This window comes from Balaenoptera physalus, assembly GCF_965194825.1.
Source record: "Balaenoptera physalus genome assembly, chromosome: 9".
NCBI classification, from domain to species: domain Eukaryota; kingdom Metazoa; phylum Chordata; class Mammalia; order Artiodactyla; family Balaenopteridae; genus Balaenoptera; species Balaenoptera physalus.
This window is the reverse complement of record NC_138888.1, coordinates 12,873,368-12,894,289: the sequence shown is the minus strand read 5'-3', so window position 1 is coordinate 12,894,289 and position 20,922 is coordinate 12,873,368. Positions and strand designations below refer to the sequence as shown.

The 20,922-nt window shown below is 40.5% G+C and overlaps 1 protein-coding gene across 2 annotated transcripts in view; it reads right to left on the bottom strand.

Moving 5' to 3' along the window:
• Positions 1-431: 431 nt before the first annotated feature.
• The window catches only part of IPCEF1 (interaction protein for cytohesin exchange factors 1), a 213,022-nt gene continuing 192,531 nt past the window's right edge, over positions 432-20,922 (bottom strand). For both annotated transcript variants that reach the window (XM_082474729.1, XM_082474728.1), the window contains exons 12-13: positions 14,406-14,599; positions 432-5,821 (exon numbers count right to left, since the gene is read on the bottom strand). In XM_082474729.1, the coding sequence (XP_082330855.1) occupies positions 5,606-5,821; positions 14,406-14,599 (410 nt within the window). In that variant the 3' untranslated portion in view covers positions 432-5,605. The remainder of the gene's footprint in view (positions 5,822-14,405; positions 14,600-20,922) is intronic.

Below are 20,922 nucleotides of genomic sequence, written 5' to 3'. Positions count from 1 at the left end.
AACAAGGAGGTGCGAATCAAGTTCAGTGCAGGCTAACTTCCTCTCATCAGTGGATCCAGAATAAAGGCAATTTATTATGCCACTTCAATATTTTCTTTGTTCCTTTTTCACAGAGATAGCTTATGAATTTTAAGGAACTTACGTGTTTCCGGTTGTAACTTTTATAATCTTCAAATTTTTAAGATTCTCTAAACAAAATGTGGGTGCCTAATAATGAGTCAAATTGTGTGCACCGACAATTGTGAAAAATATAAATATCTCGGTACGAAGAAACCTGTAAGCTGAAGACCATTGGAGGAGGCCACATTAGATTTCTCAACATAATTAAATCTTTCATTTAATAATAAAAACATCGATCGTCTCGAATCAATTATTTTGCGGCTGCCACCAGAGGGCGCTATAACCTTTTGTAGACGATAAAAGCCCAGCCATTCCACACTTCCCAAGGAGTTTTTATTTTGAGGAAGCAATGTTGCAGGGCAGAAAACGAACACCAGTGGGACATTTCCAATGTTTTCCATGTCATTTTACTAGATCTATTTTCTCCTGTTTTTATTTTTATCTTACAAGTCATCCTCAAACACATAAAGCAGGAGAAATGAGTCATGCCTCTTTTTTCAGTTCGGTCAAAGAGGGTAGAAGACAGAGAACAAAAGCACGATGAGATTGAATGTATCATTTCTACATTAACATCTTGCCCCCAAACACCATGCAGTGCAAAAAGTCACATCTCCATCATGCAAGGACATTAAAATGGTGGTTTAAAATCCTGGGCTTTATTAAGAGATGCTGGACGTCTCCCTGGGGCATGCTTCCCCTTTGGACTCAAAGAAATAGCAAAACAGGGCAGTGAAGTCTTCTCACAGCAGGAGAAATAGAACTATTTTTTTAAATACCGAATCTATTTTTTCTTCTTCGTTTTCTCTGTAGTCTGTGGTGACGTGAGGAAGAATAAAGATGTGCAGAGGAGGCAAGAGCACCACTTCCTGTCTCACAACATAGAGAAACATGTAGCTGTTTGTTATCTTGTTCGCTGAGACGAGCAGCTCTCAGGGCTGGGTGGAAGGATTGCCCATCCCCAGTCCATTTCCTATGAGTGGTTAAAATCTAGTTTCAGGGGCTTCCATTTTTAGTGACATATTACAAAACCACAGGCAGGACAGTTACCTCACATTTCTAGGACTCCATTCCTCTCATAAGTGTACAAAAAAAAATTGAAAGGTGAAATAAATTGGAAAACCCCAATCAAATATCAAATTCTATTAGACGAAGAAGAGAGGCATCCTAAAACTTCATTTGACACGGCAGCTTTGCAACATAAAGTGACTGTTGGATGGGCACCTTCTGTACCTAAATTACTCACTCAAGCTTCTGTGTGGCCTCATCAAAATATTATCTTCCAATCAGCGTATCGTACAAAGAGGTACGTGTCCATGAATTTAAATATGGCTGGAATGGGTATAGCACCTCTTCAAAAGACTTAAAAGTATCTGGTTCGTCTCTATGATATTGTTTGTGATTTAGAGGCTATCTGAGGAAATTAGCATAATTACATGAAAAGGAATGGAGAGGAAAGTTAAGGTCCTAACCCTTAATTAATCACTAAGCTCCGTCTCTGGCATCTCCTGACACGTTTTAAAAGGAAAACAAAATACATGGATCCCTTTCATCCAAGGATCTCACAGCTCCTAACAAGCAGTGTACCTTACAGAAGGAAGGAAAGGAAGCAGAGTGATAAATTGCACCCCAATCCACAGCCAGCCCAGCAGCAGGTCACTGCAGGAGGGACAGTACCTTTCAGGCCATGAGGAAGAGACTGAACTCAAGGAAAAGGGGCCCTTGGGTTTCCAGCGGATGACCTCGCAAAAGCCACCACGGCCCTGTGCCCATTGCAGCGCGATGGCATGTGCAGTCCAAGGCCAGCTGCTGGGTCCCTGCAGCCACTGCACAAGGCAGAGGCAGAGGGAGGAGGGAGACTCAAACTCACGTCCTGGCCGTACCACGTGGGGCTCTCCGCAAGGCACCTCACCCCTTGGTCACGAGGAGTAATGGTAATCCACAGCCGTCCCCAGTATTACAGAGACCCCTGGGGAGAGGGAGGGGGAGCCTGAAACACCCCCATTTGCAAACTACGAAGTGCTACTTAAACCCAAGGCATCATCGTTTCACCATCACCGTGAAATCTGACTCCAGCACAATCTCTTTCTCAGTCTTGCTTCCTGGAATCTTCATAACAGTGTGCTTTAGAGTCTTCCTGGGACTTGGATGTTATGCTGAGGTTGTGGCACAACTAAGAAGTATTAAAAGCAATAGATACCCTTCAAGCGCGGGACGCGACTCAGCAAGAGGTACTGCAATGGTCCAGCCATTGAGACCATCACCTCAGGCACCAGTTTGGGTCTACAGGTCACCAACGGAGGGAAGCAGTCCCTCAACCACAACCCCAAAGAGGAGTCCAATCCGGATCCTAATCATGGCAGGTGCCGCAGTTTTGGACTCGGTTATGCTCGGAGATTCTCCCCTTCCTGAGTGGCCATGGTCGTGTGCCATTCTGCAGCCCTCGGCCCCCGTGACAACAGCGGTGGGTTTAGGAGTGGCCTCTTAGAGCCCATGAAAGGGCCCCAAATCCATTTCAGAGATGGTCCGATCCCCAGGAATAAACCAGAAATAATCCACTTGTCTCAGTATCCTTCGGACCAGAAAAATGGCTTGAGGCCAAGAGAGACTTGCTGACGTTACTTCTGAAGAACGTCACCCCCTCTTCCTCCCACTGCCCTCTCTCCCCTCAGCCCTCCTCAGCGGTCAGAGCTGAAAGTGGGAACTCACAGCAGCAGCGCCCCTACTTCCCAGCACAACGTAACACAGAGTGAAAGCATCCTCAGAAGGGAAGTCACAAGCGAGCAGGTGAGTTTGGTCTAGAAGAGCCGGGTGCGAAATCGTGCATCTCAGTTTAACTTTCATTTGGGAGGTTCTGCATAGTAACTGTTCTAAAAAAGCAAAAACATCTCGACGAACTTGACTTTGAAAAGTAACTGAAAAGCTGGATTGAGTAATCTCACGGATCTGTTGTGCCTTTAAGTTGGAGTGGTACCAATGGACTTAAAAAGGTCAGTTAAATATGTCTTCATGAAAAGTCAAAGTACAGCGTTAGAATATATTTGCAAGCCCTGGCCAAAAGCTTTCGAAGCACTTCACTTTAGGAAAAGCTGGTTTAACGTTTATAGGTTGGTGATGGAAACCAAAGAGAAAAAGGTAGAAGAATGCCTTATTATACCATCCTTTCCTCCGTGATTATTTCTCCTTTTCTCACCGCTTTGGTTACTTTGTGAATCCTAAACAGTCCACCTAATTACGGGAAGAATTAGATGCTGCTAATTACAGAAAGAATCAATGCTGATTTCTAGAGTAAACAGATTAAAGTACTGGCCTTCAAACCAGAAACTTCAGGGTCCAATCTGAGGACCTAAATGTTTGCTTCTCTCTGTGCCAACAGTAAACTCACAGAGGGCCGGGTCCCCTCTTCTGCAGGGTCTAAGCCCTGCCCAGCTCGCTCCACCTGTTGCAGCAGCACCTAAATGTTTACTGGGCCAAACTGACTAGCATGGCCTTTCAGAAGCTTCTAGTATTACAACTTGCTTCCTGGTTTTGTTTTGTTTTTTTTCTTAATGCTAAGGTTGTTTTTTGTTTACAAAGTATTAAGACTTCTTAGTAAAGCTTAGGGAAAATTTCAACAACTATTTCCATTTAGTTCGAAGATAAAATTCAGTGGGTTATTTCCATTTGAATGTCAAGCCACATACTTTGACACTATAAAGCCAACATGTTGTGTTGACAATTTGCTAGGGGTTAGGCCAAAATGGGTCTTTGATGGGTTGTGGTTATTCTTATGGTGAGAAGTATTCATGGTGATTAGTGGGTGAAAACTTTCCTATTGTTTCTCTAATAAAATGAGTTCTCTTAAATGGTAAACCCCAAAATTTCTATTGGTCTTCCGTCAAAAAACTGCATTAATTGTGCTTCATCTGGTTTAGGATATGTAGGCATAAATGGCATAAAACTTAAAGTATATTTACTAGAAGGGATAACGTAAGAGGAAAGTCCTTTTCTGGTTAGGAGAATGGTTTACAACAGATAGAAATCTAAGCATTCTGGAGAGAGAGAGAAAAAAGAGAGAGAGAAGCAGAGAGAAAAGCCAGAAAATAAAGATTATTAATGCATGCCCTACATTTATCCCACAAGATTTCCTGAGCATTCCTCAGACATTATAGTGCAACATAATAACTCCAATGAATCAATCGTATTCCTATTTTTCTCAAGCAAAAAGTATATACTTTGAAATATATACTGAACAAAACATATAATAGTATATCATCTTTTAAGACACTAGTAATTTGAACTTCTATAAATATTCTTAAATAACAAACATATTATATTTAGCTATTCACATAGGACACAAAGTGACACATAAACATACAAAAATAAAACAGTCATGTTTTAACTCTTTTGTTGTTTCTGTTGGGTTGTTTTTTTTTTAGATACTAAAGATATTAAAACAATTCAGACACCAGAATCATCTTGTCAATATTGATCCTGGGGAATCTGGATGTACATTTATTTTTTTTTTAATTTATTTACTTATTTATTTATTTATTTTAGGCCGTGCCGCGCTGCCTGGGGGATCTTAGTTCCCCAACCAGGAATTGAACCCAGCCCCTCGGCAGTGAGACCGTGGAGTCCTAACCACTGGACCGCCAGGGAAGTCCCTGGTTGTACATTTATACTGTGCATAGCTACCACACCCAAGGACAAAGGCAGTAAACATTCCTCGCTGGACATATTACTATGTCCTACAGTGGTTTAGAAAAGCTCGGAGGGAATAGAGGTGTCCCAGTGTAATAGAGTTTTCTTTAGCTGTTCTGTGGAAAGGAAACATTAATCAGATCCCTTACCCAAACGGGATAAAGTCTGAAAATATTAAGCTGTCCTTTGAGTGAGTGGAATATAGGACACGCCTCCTCCTTGGGCGCTCCCGTACACCATTTGCTATGAAGTATTTCTCAACACGTGGAAAAGGCACCACCATTCTGGACCAAAGGCAAGGGATTTGGGTTCCACAATACCACATCTGTCCTGCTCCGGTTACTGCTATAGATAGCATTCCTCCACTCAAAAGATGACTTGGGGAACTCAGCTACCCAACCAGATGGAAGACATACATTCTTCTTTTGGAAAACAGAGTATTTCTATGAATAAGTATCCCTGGTAAAAAGTGATCTTTTGTCCATGGAATGTTGTCATTCTCTTGAGAACAACAGAGGTGACAGGTCTCACATCCCACCTAGAACTTAGCATGGCCGGGGGCTCCCAGAATGAACACAGACCATTTGCTCAGCTGGACTCCATCCCCTCAGCTGGGGTGGAAGCACTGAAACTGGTGATGCAGCGTCAGTGTTTGTCTTCACCCCAGTTGCATCCCTAGAGGAGGAGCTGGTGCTTCCAGGAAATGGCTCTCAGTTTTCCTTTATAAGGAAAAATGTTAAGCTACTACAACATCTTGAAGAGTTGCTTGGGGTAAGATAGAGGGGGAGAGCATCGTGGCTTGTTCTCAAATAGAATTTTCAATGCAGGCAGAGGAAGGTGGTTTCTCGAGTCCCTGGAGGGAGCCTTCGGGGGTAGACGAAGGGGTCCTCTGCTGCTGATGCTGCTGGTAGATATCCTGGATGAGCAGGGTGTTCACGACCTTCCACTCCCTGTACTTCCTGGCTGTCAGCTTCGGATCATCCAGCAGCTGGTTAATCATGGCCAGGTCATGTTCTTTACACTGTCCAAGTAGAAAAAAAAAAAGAGAGAGGGTGAGACGTGGTGACTATCTTAATTTCAATAAACCACCTTCAGCCCTTTTACAAATAAACGCACATATACCTTGACCGTAAAATTATCAAAGTGTTTTTACATATTAATATTCAAGTCCCTACAACAACCCTAAGAGATATGGCAAGACACCCATTTACATAGGCTGACCACAAAGAAGGTAAGCATCCCACCCAAGACTTAGGGGAAGAACTAGGCATATAACCAAGGTCTCCTATGTCGCTCTTCCCTGATCAATCCACTATTCCACACTACAGTCATATTTCTATCTCGGTGTGAGCTTTATTCCTCCTGGAATGGATAATTGTATAATCATGCTGTTAACCATCCAAACTTCACTAAGTTAAGTTGGGACATAGTACTTTTCCTAAGACATAAGTCAGTACAAAAATATATCTTTTTAGAGATAGATAGATAGAGATAGAGATATGTATTGGATCTGGCCCCAACACTGAAATAGCCCACTTAATAACTCATTAGTTGCCTTATGCTTTGCATATATCTTACCCTTTTTCCTTAAGAAAATCCCTTTATCAGGGAGCTCATTATATTGGGATAATCCTATTCCTTATGCCTTGATCCCAATAAATTCTACCTTTACATAATAAAAAAATATATATATATACATATCTTTTTAGGGACTTCCCTGGTGGCGCAATGGTTAAGAATCCACCTGCCAATGCAGGGGACACGGGTTCGAGCCCTGGTCCGGGAAGATCCCACATGCCAAGGAGCAACTAAGCCCATGCACCACAGCTACTGAGCCTGCACTTTAGAGCCCGCGAGCCACAACTACTGAGCCCGTGGGCCACAACTACTGAAGCCCGTGCACCTAGAGCCCGTGCTCTGCAACAAGAGAAGCCACCGCAATGAGAAGCCCGTGCACTGCAACAAAGAGTAGTCCCCGCTCGCCACAACTAGAGAAAGCCCATGCACAGCAATGAAGACCCGATGCAGCCAAAAATAAATAAATTTATTTTTAAAAAATATATATCTTTTTATTTTTTATTAAATTCTACCAAGTTTTAATAAATTTCACACATTTATTTAATATATACAGAATAAATATGTAGGCTATCATTTTATTCAAAGAAAAGACTATTAAACTTCTATCCAAATAGTGCATATTTCAACGATGCTAGTAGACAATCTATTCATATTATTTCACCTGCCTCCTCTGTAACCAATGACACATTTCCAAAATGTCTGTCTCAGGTTAGGGGTTTTTCTGTAGTCAAGGAATGGAGTGAAACATAAGACATATCAGCCGCCACATTCCAAAAAAGATCTCTCAACCTGACACATTTATCTCAGATCTATTCCTGTTCCCTTCATCCCTGTGAGCATAATCCCACTTTCGGATATAAAGTCCAATATATCACACTTGATCTGCTGCTACAGCCTCCCAAGCGAGGTTCCTGCCTCCAGTCCCCACTCTGTATCCACCCTCTGCCTGACAGTGCAAGGGGGTCCCCCTAAAATTCCAAGTCTTCTTAATGGTTCCCCTTCATGCCCAAGGTTCCGTGGACATGAGCCCATCTGTTGATCTTCCACTTCCTTCTTCCTTTCCTCTAAGAGCGTTGATGTGGATTTTCTCCCCGACACGGTGCTACTTCATACCCCCAGGATGTGCCACACAGAGGACCTTCCTCACCTTCCTTCACCTGGTGGACCCTAATTCCTTGAGGGACCTTCACATGGAACATTTCCCAGTTTTTTTTTTTACTGGATTTTACTACAACTCATAAAGGTATACTCACTTCAGGCATCATGCTCTCCAAAAAAACCTCTGAACCCCCAGACTGAACTGAGAAGCTTTTTGTATGTTCACATGCCTTCCAATGCTGGGATCCAGCCCTCTTAGAACTTACCATGTTACGCTTAGATGTTCATGGCTCTGTCACATCACCTATTCTAAAGCTTCTTAAGGAAGGTGACAGGGAACATATTTTATTCATTCCTGTATTCCCTGTACCTAACACAGTGATGAATGACAGGTAGACGTTAAATGCCTATTCATGACTGAACTAATCTCTCTGCCTAGATCCAGGTCAGCATGTGCTAAATATTCACAACTGTGCTCACTGGTCAAAGTTCAAATTCATGACCAGTGCCATTAAATGGACTTTCACTACTATTCAATAATTGTGTTTTCTTATCCCTTTTCTCTCCCCCTCTCCCAAATGGCTATTTCAAAACTTCTCATTTCTACTCAAATCTCCTCCCCAATCCTCCCTTGTAGCTGATGACCCTGCTCTTTATTTTTTAGAGGAAATGGAAGCAATCAGAAGAGTAGTTCTCCCAAGCTCCTAGCACCTTCTACGTACATCAGCACAAATATAAGCTGCCTTCCTTCCTGTTCATTTGGGTGAAATATCTGTGCTCCTAGCAAAGACCGATCTCTCTACTTGTGCAAGTGCTTCCTCTCTCACATTCAAGAAATTCACTTCAGCAATTCTCCCCTCTTTCCTGTGACTTGTCAATTTCCTGTCTCCATGTGATCATTCTCATGGGCGTACAAGCATGCTCTAATTTCTCCCATCTTAAAAGCCCTCCCTTGAGCCCACTTCCCTATTCCTGCTAACGTTCAGCTCTTCTCTGCCTCCAACGTCCTTGTGCCCGTTCTTTCACAGACCCTCTCCCATCAGGCTTCTGCCCCCATCCTTCCACCAAAACTGCTCTTGTTAGGGCCATGTATGACCACCATGCTGCTAAGTCCAAGGATCAATTATTCATCTTCAACTTATACTTATCAACAGCATCTAAAACTGTTGACTACTCCTTCTTGAACACCTTCATCCTGCTGCTTCTGTGACACATTCTCCTGATTTTTCTCATCCCAGAGTGACCGCTTATTCTCAGCCTCCTTTGCTGGTTCCACCCAATCTCTTAACACTGGTATGCCCCAGAGCTCCAGATTTAGCCTATTCTCTGTTTTATTTACATTCATGCTCTTGGAAATTTCACATACTCTCTTCCCCTCTCCCTACACACTGAAGGTCCCAAATTCATCTTGCCAGCCTTACCACCGCCCTGAACTCCATACTTGTTTATCTCTTCAGCAGCTCCACTTGGGCATCTCCAATATAACATATCCAAAACTTACTTCCTGTTATTCTCAATACCCCCACCTACTCCCAATACGTACTGAAACCTGCTCCTACCGTAGTCATCCTCAAAGCACCTCATAGCAACTCCATCTTGCCAGTTGCTCAGGCCAGACACTGGAGTTGGCCTTGACTCCTTCTCTTACTCCCAACGTACCAGAAAATTCAGATGGTTCTACCTTCAAAATATGTAAAGCCATGGCACAGCTCTGTTGAGAACTTTCCAAAGGCTTCCTATCTCACTCTGAGCTGAAGCCAAGGTGTTTGCAATGTCAGTGAGGCATTACAGGCTATGATCCCCTGCTGCCCCTCAGACCCATGGCTCTGCTCCCCATCTTGCCTCCCCACCCCATTCCAGCCACACTGACCTCCTTACCCATCCTTAAATGGACGAGGCACACCCCCATCCCAAGGACTGTGCGTTTTTGTCCCTGTTACTCGAAACATTCTGCCTCAGGTAGAATGAAGGCTCACTCCCTTTCCTTTTTCAGATTTTACTCAAATTCTATCTTTTAAAGAGGCTTCTCATGCTTATCCTAGGTACAAATCAGTCCCTCAACATTCCTTATTCCCCTTCTCTTCTACTTGCTACCAAACGTATCATCACTTAGCACACTACAAATTTAACATATTTATTTGGTTTATTTTTTTCTCCACCTAAATGTAAGCTTCATGAGGTCAAGCACTTTTGTCTGGTATATAGCCAGGTGTCTGAAAGAATGACTGACACATAGTAGACTTTCACTAAATACCTGTTGAAAAACATGAATATATCAAATAAGAAATGAATGAAAGAACTAGTCACCCGTTTGCCTTTTAACCTCTTTTGCATCATGAACCCTATTTAGAGTCTGAGGAAATCCTCTCCATAAACAAACAAACAAACAAAAAATATATATGTATAAAATTATATATATGATATATGTATTATTGAATATATCTGTATTATATCTACATAATATATATGTTATATAGATATATATTACAGATATATAGGTAGATACAGGCATAGACATAGACATAGATATAGATATAGATATATCCACACATTTGCATATAGCTTTAGGGATTCTAAGAATTGGCAGCATTTATTTTATCCAAATGAGGTGTCTGCTCATGCACGATCCCAAATATTAGTGGCACACAAATGTATTTTCTGTACTCTACAATTAGCTTTAACTTACATTTTATTTGGGGTGTTTTATTACATTTTCTTGTTTTCTTCTTTTCCTATTTCTAAATGTCAGAATAATATGGATTTCGAGGGAAAAGTACCACACATATAGTAATCTGAGTGGTGAGATTTATAATTTTAAAGCAAGAGAGCAAGGGTGTGGTGATAAATGGAGATCAAAAGATATATTTGGGTTTCAGGAAGGAGAGAAAATTGTGCAGTAGGAAAGTAACCAAAGAGGGATATGAAGCAGGTTGGCCAAGACCCAGAAGCGGAGGGAAGAAAGGTTAGTTAATAAGTGGGTAACTAGGAAGGATTGCTGGTAGAAAGTCAACCAGGACCAAGACAGTCTCCTTTCTTCTCTCTGAGTTCTCCACATCTCTACTTCCAAAAACAATCTTTTCCAAAAAAAAAAAAAAAGTTTTCATTCTCTAATATTAGCATAGTGCTATTCATATGAAGTTACTTAAGGAGTGTTACTTTGTTCTTAAGAAATTTTGACATCTGTACAGAGAGAGATCCTAATATTTTATTGAAAAAAACTAAATAAGATCTTGGCAGATCAACCAAATTTGGAAAACTGATTTTTTTAAGGCAAAAATGAATTCACCACCACTCTAAAGGGGATAAAAGCTTTTAGGAAAGGGTCTCTTCAACTAACACTTCTCAAATGGTTTTTAGCTCTAAATAATTCAAATTTCTTACCATTCAGCTCAAGTCCGTGTTAGTTCTTTTATGGATAAAAGAAAAAACTGTAGATAAGAATAGAGAGGAAGGAAATTAATGCAACAACTTAACCCTCTGAGCTCCTTCCTTGACTCGGCACCCTAGGGTCAACGGGCATCACGCAAAGGCCCTGAATGCTCTGAACTACGTTTACAACATACTCCTGGCTTTCTGGCAGGCAGGCAGGGTCTGGTAGGGGTTCTGAAAAATAAGGTACTTTCACTCTTCACTCCAAATATTCAGTACATGGCTTGCCTTAAGACCTAAGCACTGGAAATGTGTTCTACCAGAGCAGATGGGCAAAGAAGTGTTCGTTCCTCTTTTGACATAGGCAAGAGTAACCTTGGGAGAAAGTTTCAGTTGGACCCATTAATCATTCCATTAATCATTCATTTAAAAATAAATACAGGCTTAGCCAAAAGTCCAGGGATGTGGAGCTATCAGAAACTCCTAAAGATCTAATCTAAAGGCCTTTAGTGTGTGACATGATAGTTTGCTCAACTTCCTAAAAGAATTTCCATGAAGAGCATTCGTTCCAATACAATCCCAGTGAGAGGATTTTTCTGCATTTCTGGAATGTGCCTATTACTAATATAAACATTATTATTAAAACAGTTTCCTTGTTTCTGCATGAAACTGTTCTTTTTGCTTGTCCACACTCCGGCTTTGAAGTATTTTTTAAGTAAACATTTATATTGCAACGTAACACACATACAGAAAAACGCGCATATAAGGTTTGTGCTTGATGAAATTATCACAAAATGAACACATCTGTGTAACCACCATCAAAGTCAAAAAAGACTCTTACCCGGCATCTCAAAAGCTTTACTTGTGGCCCCTCCCAGTGCATATCCTCCCCTCCCCCTCAAAGGCAACCACTAACCTGACTGCTTTGAGTTTTAAAGACAGTTAAAATAAGATAATTCTGATAGCTTTGTGACATGAATGAACATGCATGTACCAAATAATCTTTCTCTAATGAATAGGTTGATGCGCTTTTCTCCTTTTTTGCAACAAGGTCAATTTCCACGTCATCATGCCCTCCTACCTCCTGGGAGGTTCACAGGAATACATAACATGGGGTACATTTCATCAGCCCCAGCGTAAGAGATCTGTGGAAAGGTCTTCTTTCCAGAAATGTTCAGAGAGTGCAGTTCTTCAGCTGGGTGGGGTAGAGAGCCCCTGAGATGGCTCCAATGTTCCTTGCTCCCCGGTACTCATGCCCTTCTGTAATTCCCCTCCTTGACTGTAGGAAGGCTGACCTAGCGACTTGCTTCTAATGAATAGAATACTGTAAATGCGATGTGATGTCACTCCTGAGATTGGGGTATAACCCACCCTGCTCGCTCACTCTCACAGCTTTACTGCTCTGCAGGAAGCCAGCTTCTATTTTGGGAACTGCCCTATGAAGAGACTCACATGGGAAGGAACTGGGGATGGCCTCCAGCCAACAGACAGTGAACAACTTAGACCCTCAGTCCAACAACCTGCGAGGAACTGAATCCTGCCAACAACCACGTGAGAGAGCTTGGAAGCACACCCTCCCCCAGTGGAGGAATGAATGCAGCCCCAGCTGATGCCTGGATTACAGCCTTATAAGAAACGTTGAAGCAGAAGCACCTAACCAAGCCACACCCAAATGCCTGACTCACAGAAACTGTGAAATAATGAATGTCTATTGCCTGTAGCTGCTAAGTTTGTGGGTATTTTGTTGCCTAGCAATAGATAACTAATACCTGGGAAGAAAAGAAAAAGATGCTGAGTTCATCAAGTCTGTGGCCATAGTGCATGGAGAACAAGAGGTCACAGAGAACCAGCTGGGTCGGTAAAACCTTTGAATTCTTTGTACAAACCTGCGCTCCCGGTTTCCAAGCCCCTGGCCATGGTCCGGTGAAGGTCCAGAATCCTGAGTTTGCTGCTCTTTGGAAAGCTGAGAGCACCGTCTTTCTCCTTCTAGAAGTAGCCTGAACTGTCCAGGCTCTCCTTAGCCTCTCTTCCCTGTTTCTCCCAATGTGGGCTGCAACATCTCACCCACTGAAATACATCTGCCTAGGCCAGCTCCTCCTCCTTGAATGCACTTCCTTCCCTTCCTGATTTTCTTCATCTCTTATGATGGGCCAGTTTCAGCATCTCCATGGCATTGTCCCTAATGGCCTCAGGTAGGCAGCTGTTTCCCTCCTCTGGGCTACCAAAGCTGATATCAACTATAGCACTTATCACATCTCATTGTAATTGTTTTCCTTTATGTTTCCATTGTCCAGTGGGGTGTTCTCAGTGGTCCCAGTGTCCTAGAGTAGTGCCTCATACATAGTAAGAGTCGAGAAGTATTTGTTCAATAAAAAATGTATTCACTCATATCAGTTATCACAAATAAGCCAGTAAAATCCCAACATAGTATGGCATGTTACAGTGGATGACCAAACACATTTATCAACTCTGTAAATACTATGGAATATAACATATTTGACTTTGAACTGAGTGCTAGTGATGTCTTTCATCATTAAATGCTAGGGAATTTCCTCTACATTTGGGTTTTCTTTGTATAAATAAAATACACCTTTGCCTTTTATTTTTCAGCCTTATTTTTACAAGGCTTTTAGGGTGCTTAGGTCTTCCACTGACTAACTCTAACTGGGACATCTGACTGAGAGTCACTCCACTATCTTTTGTAGCCTTGCCCTTTTGATATATCTTCCTGGAAAGGGATTCAAATTCATGATGCAAAAGGACATGTACAAAACAGAATTAAATTGCAGGTCTCCAAGGCTTTTCAGAATCTATAAATCTTCTGCTAATTCAGGACTGTTTTACAAAGTATTCTGGCCTCCACTTGTTTGTGCAATAATCTAATGTGAAAGCAGGATGCTTTTGTTATAAAGAACCATTTTAGTTATGGGAGGCCATGAACATAGCTTCAGTACATCCTGTGCCCTGTCCCTTATTCTCATCATGAAAACATCTGCTCGTCTGCTACCATGAAGTGTCTGTTACCCACTGCCCAGCTCTCATGGTGTTCTTGGCTCCAGACTCAGCAGCCTGGCACCACCTAAGTCTGCTATATCTGAAATGTAGAAATTTTCTTCTGGATATAGTATAAAAGAACGGCACCCTTTAATGAATCAGGCAAAGTCCCAAGATCTTATTAAATTTTACTGTGTATTCTCACCAGTTGACTATCTCAGGCTCTCAGCAACATTTATTATTCCAGGTAGAAGGGTACAAAAACAAATTACACATGATCCTTACCATCTAGGAGCTTAGTATTTGAAATTTCACTCCAGAGTGAATGCAAAAATCAAGGCCTATTGTAAAAAAAAAAAAAAAAAAAACTGCATTGGGTGCTACTGCGTGAATTTCCTAGTGCTTTAAGAATGTCAACGGTCAACTCACCCTATACGGACTGTATTGGCTTTTACTTCCTTTCCCTACCCTCCACCCACACATGTGGTTAGCATAAATCATTCTACAGAACCAGCATTTTCTCACCCCACATCCACAGAGTTCATCCACAGTCTGAAATTTCTTACCTTTAATGTGCTATTCAAAGTTCGGATTTTGTGGAGCTTCTCATTAATGGATGGATTTTTGCACCGCTTGACAAAGGACTTTCTCAACTCCTTTTTGGTTGAAGGTCGCCGGTCCCCAAGAGGAGATAGACTAGCTTGCTCTAACGATTTGTAGAGCTTCTCCATTTCATCATCTTCAGACACTTTTGTCTCTTCTATTAAAATAAATAAATAACAATAAACCCAGTTAATCAAGGACAGAACATTTGACATGGTGGTCCTAAAACAAGGGCCTCCTGATACCTTGATCTTAGGCTTCCAGCCTCCAAAACTGTGAGACATAAATTTTTATTGTCTAAGCCGCTCAGTTGGTGGTATTTTGTCATAACAGGGCCATGTTCCCTTTGAAGGCTGTAGGGCAGGATCTGTTCCAGGCCTCTCTTCCAGCTTCTGGTGGTTCCTTGGCTTGTGGCAGCATAACTCTAATCTTCACATGGTGTTTTACGGTGTGCATGTCTCTGTGTCCAAATTTCCCCCTTTTATAGACACCAGTCATATTGGATTAGGGGCTCACCCTATTGACCTCTTAACTAATTACACCTGCAAAAAATAACCATTTCCTAATAAGGTCACATTCTGAGGTCTCAGTGGTTACAACTTCAACACAGGAACTTTGGAAGGACACAATTGAACCCATAATAGTACACCCTCTAACCTCCCAAAATTCATGTCCCTCTCACATGCAAAATACATTCACTCATCCCAACATCTCCAAAAAGTCTTAACCCATTCAACCATCAACTCTAAGTCTCAAATCTCACCCAAATATCATCTAAATCAGAGATTGGTGGGCCTCAGGGAATGATTCATCCTGGGGCAAAGTTCCTCTCCACCTATAAACCTGTGAAACCAAACAGGTTCTCTGCTTTTAAAATACAGTGGTGGGACAGGATAACCTTACAAACCAGTACACACTCTACAGCTTGAGAACCATTGTCCCAGATCACTTTTTAATGTCCTTCCTAGAACTGTTCTTTGAACGAAGGAATCCACCTGTGGCCTGTGGCTCTCAGCAGATAATAATAACTCCTCATGCCACACACCTCCATTCTCTTTGTTAACCACACCTTGCCAGCCTCAGCTCGAATGCTTCCAGTAAAGTGACTCCACCCAGGATCCGGGGGGGCCCCATGTGCTGGGCTAAGCCAGTGGCAGTTCCATCATGCTAGCCTCAGTCATTCATCCAGGGATGAGCACGTGTCTCAGATCAGACCCACTGGGGCCAAAGAGACTCAATTCTGAGACTTTGCTTTGGGGTATCAGGGAATCAATTTCTCTATTTTCCTAAACTGAGTGGTGTGATGATGTAACCTGGAAGATTCCAGAAATCATGCCAAGAATCATGAGAATGAAGCCAATCCATAGGATCCAACTGAGACATGGATTTTGGTGCTACCATTAGTGCCCTCTTAGCTTATGGGAGCCAGTACATTGTCTTTGTTAAGATATTCTGAGTGTTGTTTTCAAACATATGCAGCAGAAAGAGTCTCAAATGATATAGAAAGTTACTCAAAGAAAATCATCTCTTGATGCTGCTTTAATTTCTTACTAAGGACTTCAGTCCTTTATTCACTTCAGTCTGAAAATAATGTTGGGAAAGATAGACAATAAGATTGTTTTCTACCATGTACTCCCTAGTGTCTATGCATTTTAGCTCCTGTCCTGAGAACAAGCTGGATAGAGGATCATATAGGAAGTACGGCCTTAGAAGAACTGGAAAAAAGGTCTCTCCAAAGAGAAAAGCATACAATAGTAGTCTAGGGGCATCAAAATTAAGCACACTCACTCACTTTACAGTTTACTCTTATAAGATTAAGTGTCTTTAGGCAATAGTTTTCCCCCTTCTACCACCAGAAAGTCCACAGGTGTGCCCAATACTCTTTCATAAAATGAAGAGCAAAGATGTCGGGCTAACTTTGCAACTAAATTAAAGTACTGGTCTGTAAACTTCTTTGTTCACTAGCACAATATTATCAAAAAAGGAGAAAATATTCAAAACTACATTTGAACACAATTAGACTTTTTGGCTCAGTCTGTGCAGACATCAAAAGTAGGTTTTTGTCAATAAGCACGTGAAAAGATGCTCAATATCATCAGTCATTAGAGAAATGCAAATCAAAACCACAATGAGATACTATTTCACACTCACCAGGATGGCTAAAATAAAGGCACAATAAGAAGTGTGGACAAGGACGTGGAGAAACTGGAACCCTTAAAGTTACTGGTGGGAATATAAAATGGACCCACCACTTTAGGAAAGCGTTTGGTAGTTCCTCAAAATGCTAAATGTAGCATTTTAAGTTACCATATGACCCACCAATTCCATTTCTAGTTATATACTCAAGAAAATTAGAAACATGTTAACACAAAACTTGTGCATGAACGTCATGAATGGTATAGACAAAAGGTGCGAACAGCCTAAATGCTCATCAACTGATGAGCGGGGTGACAGATTGTGGTACAAGCATGCAATGGAGTATTAGTCATTAAAAGAAATGAAGTACTGACACATACTAAAACATGGATGAACCTTGAAAAATTCTTTGAAGTAAAAAAAGCCAGTCACAAAAGACACATACTGTACGGTCCATTTATAATGAAATGTCCAGAATAAACAAATCCATGGAGACAGAAAGTAGATTAGTGGTTGCCTGGGGCTGAGGAAGGAACAAGTAGGAATGCGGAATGACTGTTAATATGTATGGGGTTTTTCTGTGTGTGGTGCTGAAATGTCCTCAGATTAGACTGTGGAGTTAGTTGCACAACTCTATGAATATACTAAAAACCAATGAACTGTATGTTTTTATGTGTGGATTTTATGGTATGAGAAGCATATCTCAATAAAGCTATTAAAAATTAGACTTTTATAAGATTATCATGATAACTGATGACACTTGCATAGGAGAAATACTAAGCATGGCAACAGTCCTGGAGTTAAGCTGGAGACATTAGAAAGCCTTAAGAAATTTAGATGAAAAGACATCTGACTCTTAGAGACGAACATTAGCATTGAGGACTCTGGGAGTTTTCAGTCCCACAAGAACACAATAATTGTACACATCCTTTTGTTACAGATAGGCAGGTGGGGACTTTACTTCAAATAAAGCCTGAATACATAGCTTTTAATACCACAGTATTTTTAAAGTAATATATACTCAACAAACCTCAAGAAACAAACCAAACAAGTATACAACAAAGAAGATAAACAGAATGACTTCTTTACTTTCTCTGTGTTCACCAAGCTACTCAGTTGTGCTACTAAAGATTGTGATAGAAAATAAAAATACTTTTGTCTAACATATTAATTTGTAAGTATGTCAGAGTAAAATGATTATATTAAGATCCTATATCTAATTCAACAAATATTAAATCAGTAAAGATGAAAATAAACTTTAGAATCTTGAAATAATATGGCATAAAGTACATTCCCTAAATGAAATATAAAGAGGACCGCCTCTTTGGATAAGTTTATTATTATTTAATATATTTATATCAATATATATTACCTTTTAGTTAAAAATATCAGAGATTATCTCCCTCCCACACACATATTCCTGTCCCTAAATTAAGCTTTGGGGCATTAGCCATGAGGATGTGTGTGAGTGAGTGTGTATGTGCGTGTGTGTGTATAACTTGATCTTCCAAGAAATAGTGGAACTTTAAAATAAATACACAGTAAAGTGGACCTGTTGGGATTATAAAAAGTTAATACAGAATTCACCTAAAATATGACCAAACAATGTTCAAAGAAACAAACACTTTCTCATTGGGATTCACTTAGAAATTGGAGATAATAGTAAGGAGTGAGTATGTTCAGATAAGGTTAAAGCTGTAGGAGAAATGGGGAAAAATGAATTCAAATTACCATTATGTTCTTACCTCTCAGCTCTCCACCTCTCCTCAGAGGAAACCTGAGACTAAAAGATCATGTGTCTGACCTCTAATAACCTGATTCCAGAATCACTCACAAAGGTAAGGATGGGAAAATAATAAATGATGATTTTAGAGTCAAGAAAATACCTTGATTGCCTTTTCTGTATCATAATCTGAGAGATATACAACATATTGCTAGATACTCATGGGAAAGACCTGTGATCTAACCTCATCCATGAACGAAATGGGGATTTTATACTGTTTTACTGTTGCTAATGGCTGGTGCCTAGGTCTTCACAGGACAATAAAATGAACATCCAGTAATAATGGAAGCAGATGACAAATAAGATCATAGGACAAAAAAAGGACCCAAAGGGTACAAGCACACAAGAAAACACAGCTTGCACCTGACCCCAAAGCTGGGGTGAGAGTCCTTCCTAGTCGTTGTATGGAAGACCAGCGCTGGCTGGCTAGTCCTACAGGGCTATCCCTGTACCTTTCAAAGCTTCTCAATAAAGTAATATTTTAAAAATCTCCATTTCACCTTTTTTATGTAAATATTTTTCTAAATTCTAATATCATATTAGGAAACACTAGATTGTTCCCTTATCTTACCAGATTATAAAAAGAGCAAAAAAAAAAAAGACTGGCAGAAAAGACCACTGGTCTCTCTCCCACTGGAAACAGAAGCCAAGTTAATTATTTCTATCTCCCTTGTCTTCTGTGTCAAAATAAAAGAATTTTGTCTGACAATCAAGTGTTTCCAATGCAACTGTTATCCTTCCTCTCAAGTGCATATTTTAGTCTTCTTACATAAAATAACAGGACTTTAATTTCCTTCACCACATAAGGCATCACGCCTCACAAGTTCTTTGCCAAGGAAGATGAAAACTATTTTTATTTTATAGATGAGAAAAAATGTGGAGATTCTTGGAAAACAGTAAGTGATCTTTCCAAAATGTAAATCAGTGTAGAATTAGGAATAAAAGTTTGATTCCACACTGTGCAGGCCCATGCACTTCTGGACCAGTCTTCTCCAACTTTAATAAGTAAACAATCATCTAGGGATCTTGTTAAAATATAGTTTCTGATTCATTCAGTCTGGGATGGCAGGCACTGAGATTCTAAATTTTTAACGAGCTCCTAAGTGATGTCAGAAGTGCTGGTCCGTGGACATACTCTGAGTAGCAAGGCTAGACTGCTTCCCAGCAATTAGTCATGCAGAAATAGCCTCAGCTCACTGGAAGGGAAAAGGACTGAAATTACAACTAGAAAGTTGAGACTTGTCCAGAAAGCAGCATCTATTTTCTCTGTGCCATATCATAGTTTTTAAAAAAAATCTGGCTTGCTCAAGGGAGGGTTCCAGAATCCCTGCTCTAAAGCATCAGTATCTCAATATTGTTGAGTTGGTAGGAATTTGAGGTAAATGTTAGTGACCCTTGACTTCTGTTAGACTGGCTCAGAATGTCTGGAGGGGTCAGACTAGTAAATGTTCTCCAAACTTAGGTCAATAATCTAATGATTTGGACTCAAGAAAGGGATGATATTTTTTTAACAAGATCTTTCTTGTTGACATTAGCGAAAGACCAAACATTTTTAACTAATGGTTACTAGTTCCCTCCCTTCCAAGATGACGCCAAGTGTATATGCTCCTCCCTCGCTACATCCCAGGTACTCAGCCTATTGTGTACTTCTGGCAGGACAGACACGCTCCCGCAGGCCCAGAATTTGGCTGTTGAGAACACTGTATGCAGATTATCTCTTTAAGTGCTGTATTGTCAACTTCGCCTCCCCCACTATCTTATTTTTGGTGTTTCCTTGTGCTTTCTAGAATGTGGTTTTTATTTTCTATTTAGAACATAAATGCTGGCCTCCAGAGACAAGAGAGGAATTCATATGCCATATTTCATATCAGAATTTGAAAGGAAAACTTTTTTGAGATTGGAAAAATCTAAATGATGTCCCAAGGAAGATAATATTTGTTCCCAAATATGAAGCACTTGAAAAGGTTTAGGTAGAAAACAGTATTTCCTGTTTCATGTGCAATGTTCTAAGTATCTGAGAAAAGAAAGACCATGAAAGGCACTTGTTACAAAGAGAAGAAATAACTACATAGTCATTTGGACATTAAGACTTTAAGACTTTACAAAAGTCATTTACTATAGCACCTGATGCTAAGAGATCAAAAGCTTTTTACAGGCTTCCTTTAATTAGTGATTCGGACAACTCTACAGCAAGAGACTTAGAATCATAATGACAGACAAATTTAAATTTTTAACTAAGATAAATCCAGATAACTTATTTTAACCATAAGGATACTACTAACCAAGAACATTAGCATAGTATAATTTTGAGAGACAGATTGCTTATTTCTGCTGCTGTTGATGGTGGTAGAGATCATTATCATGTATTTAGCTTTTAACTAGGTGACAGACACTGTGTTAACTGCTATACCAACATTCTGTCATTACCTTTGTAACAACCCTGCAAGGAAAGTATTATTAACATTGATATAAAGGAGTGAATGTCAAGACACAGAAAGATTAAAAACCTTGACCAAATTCACAAGAGACAAACCTAGGTTCTGACCCAAAGCTTATTGCCT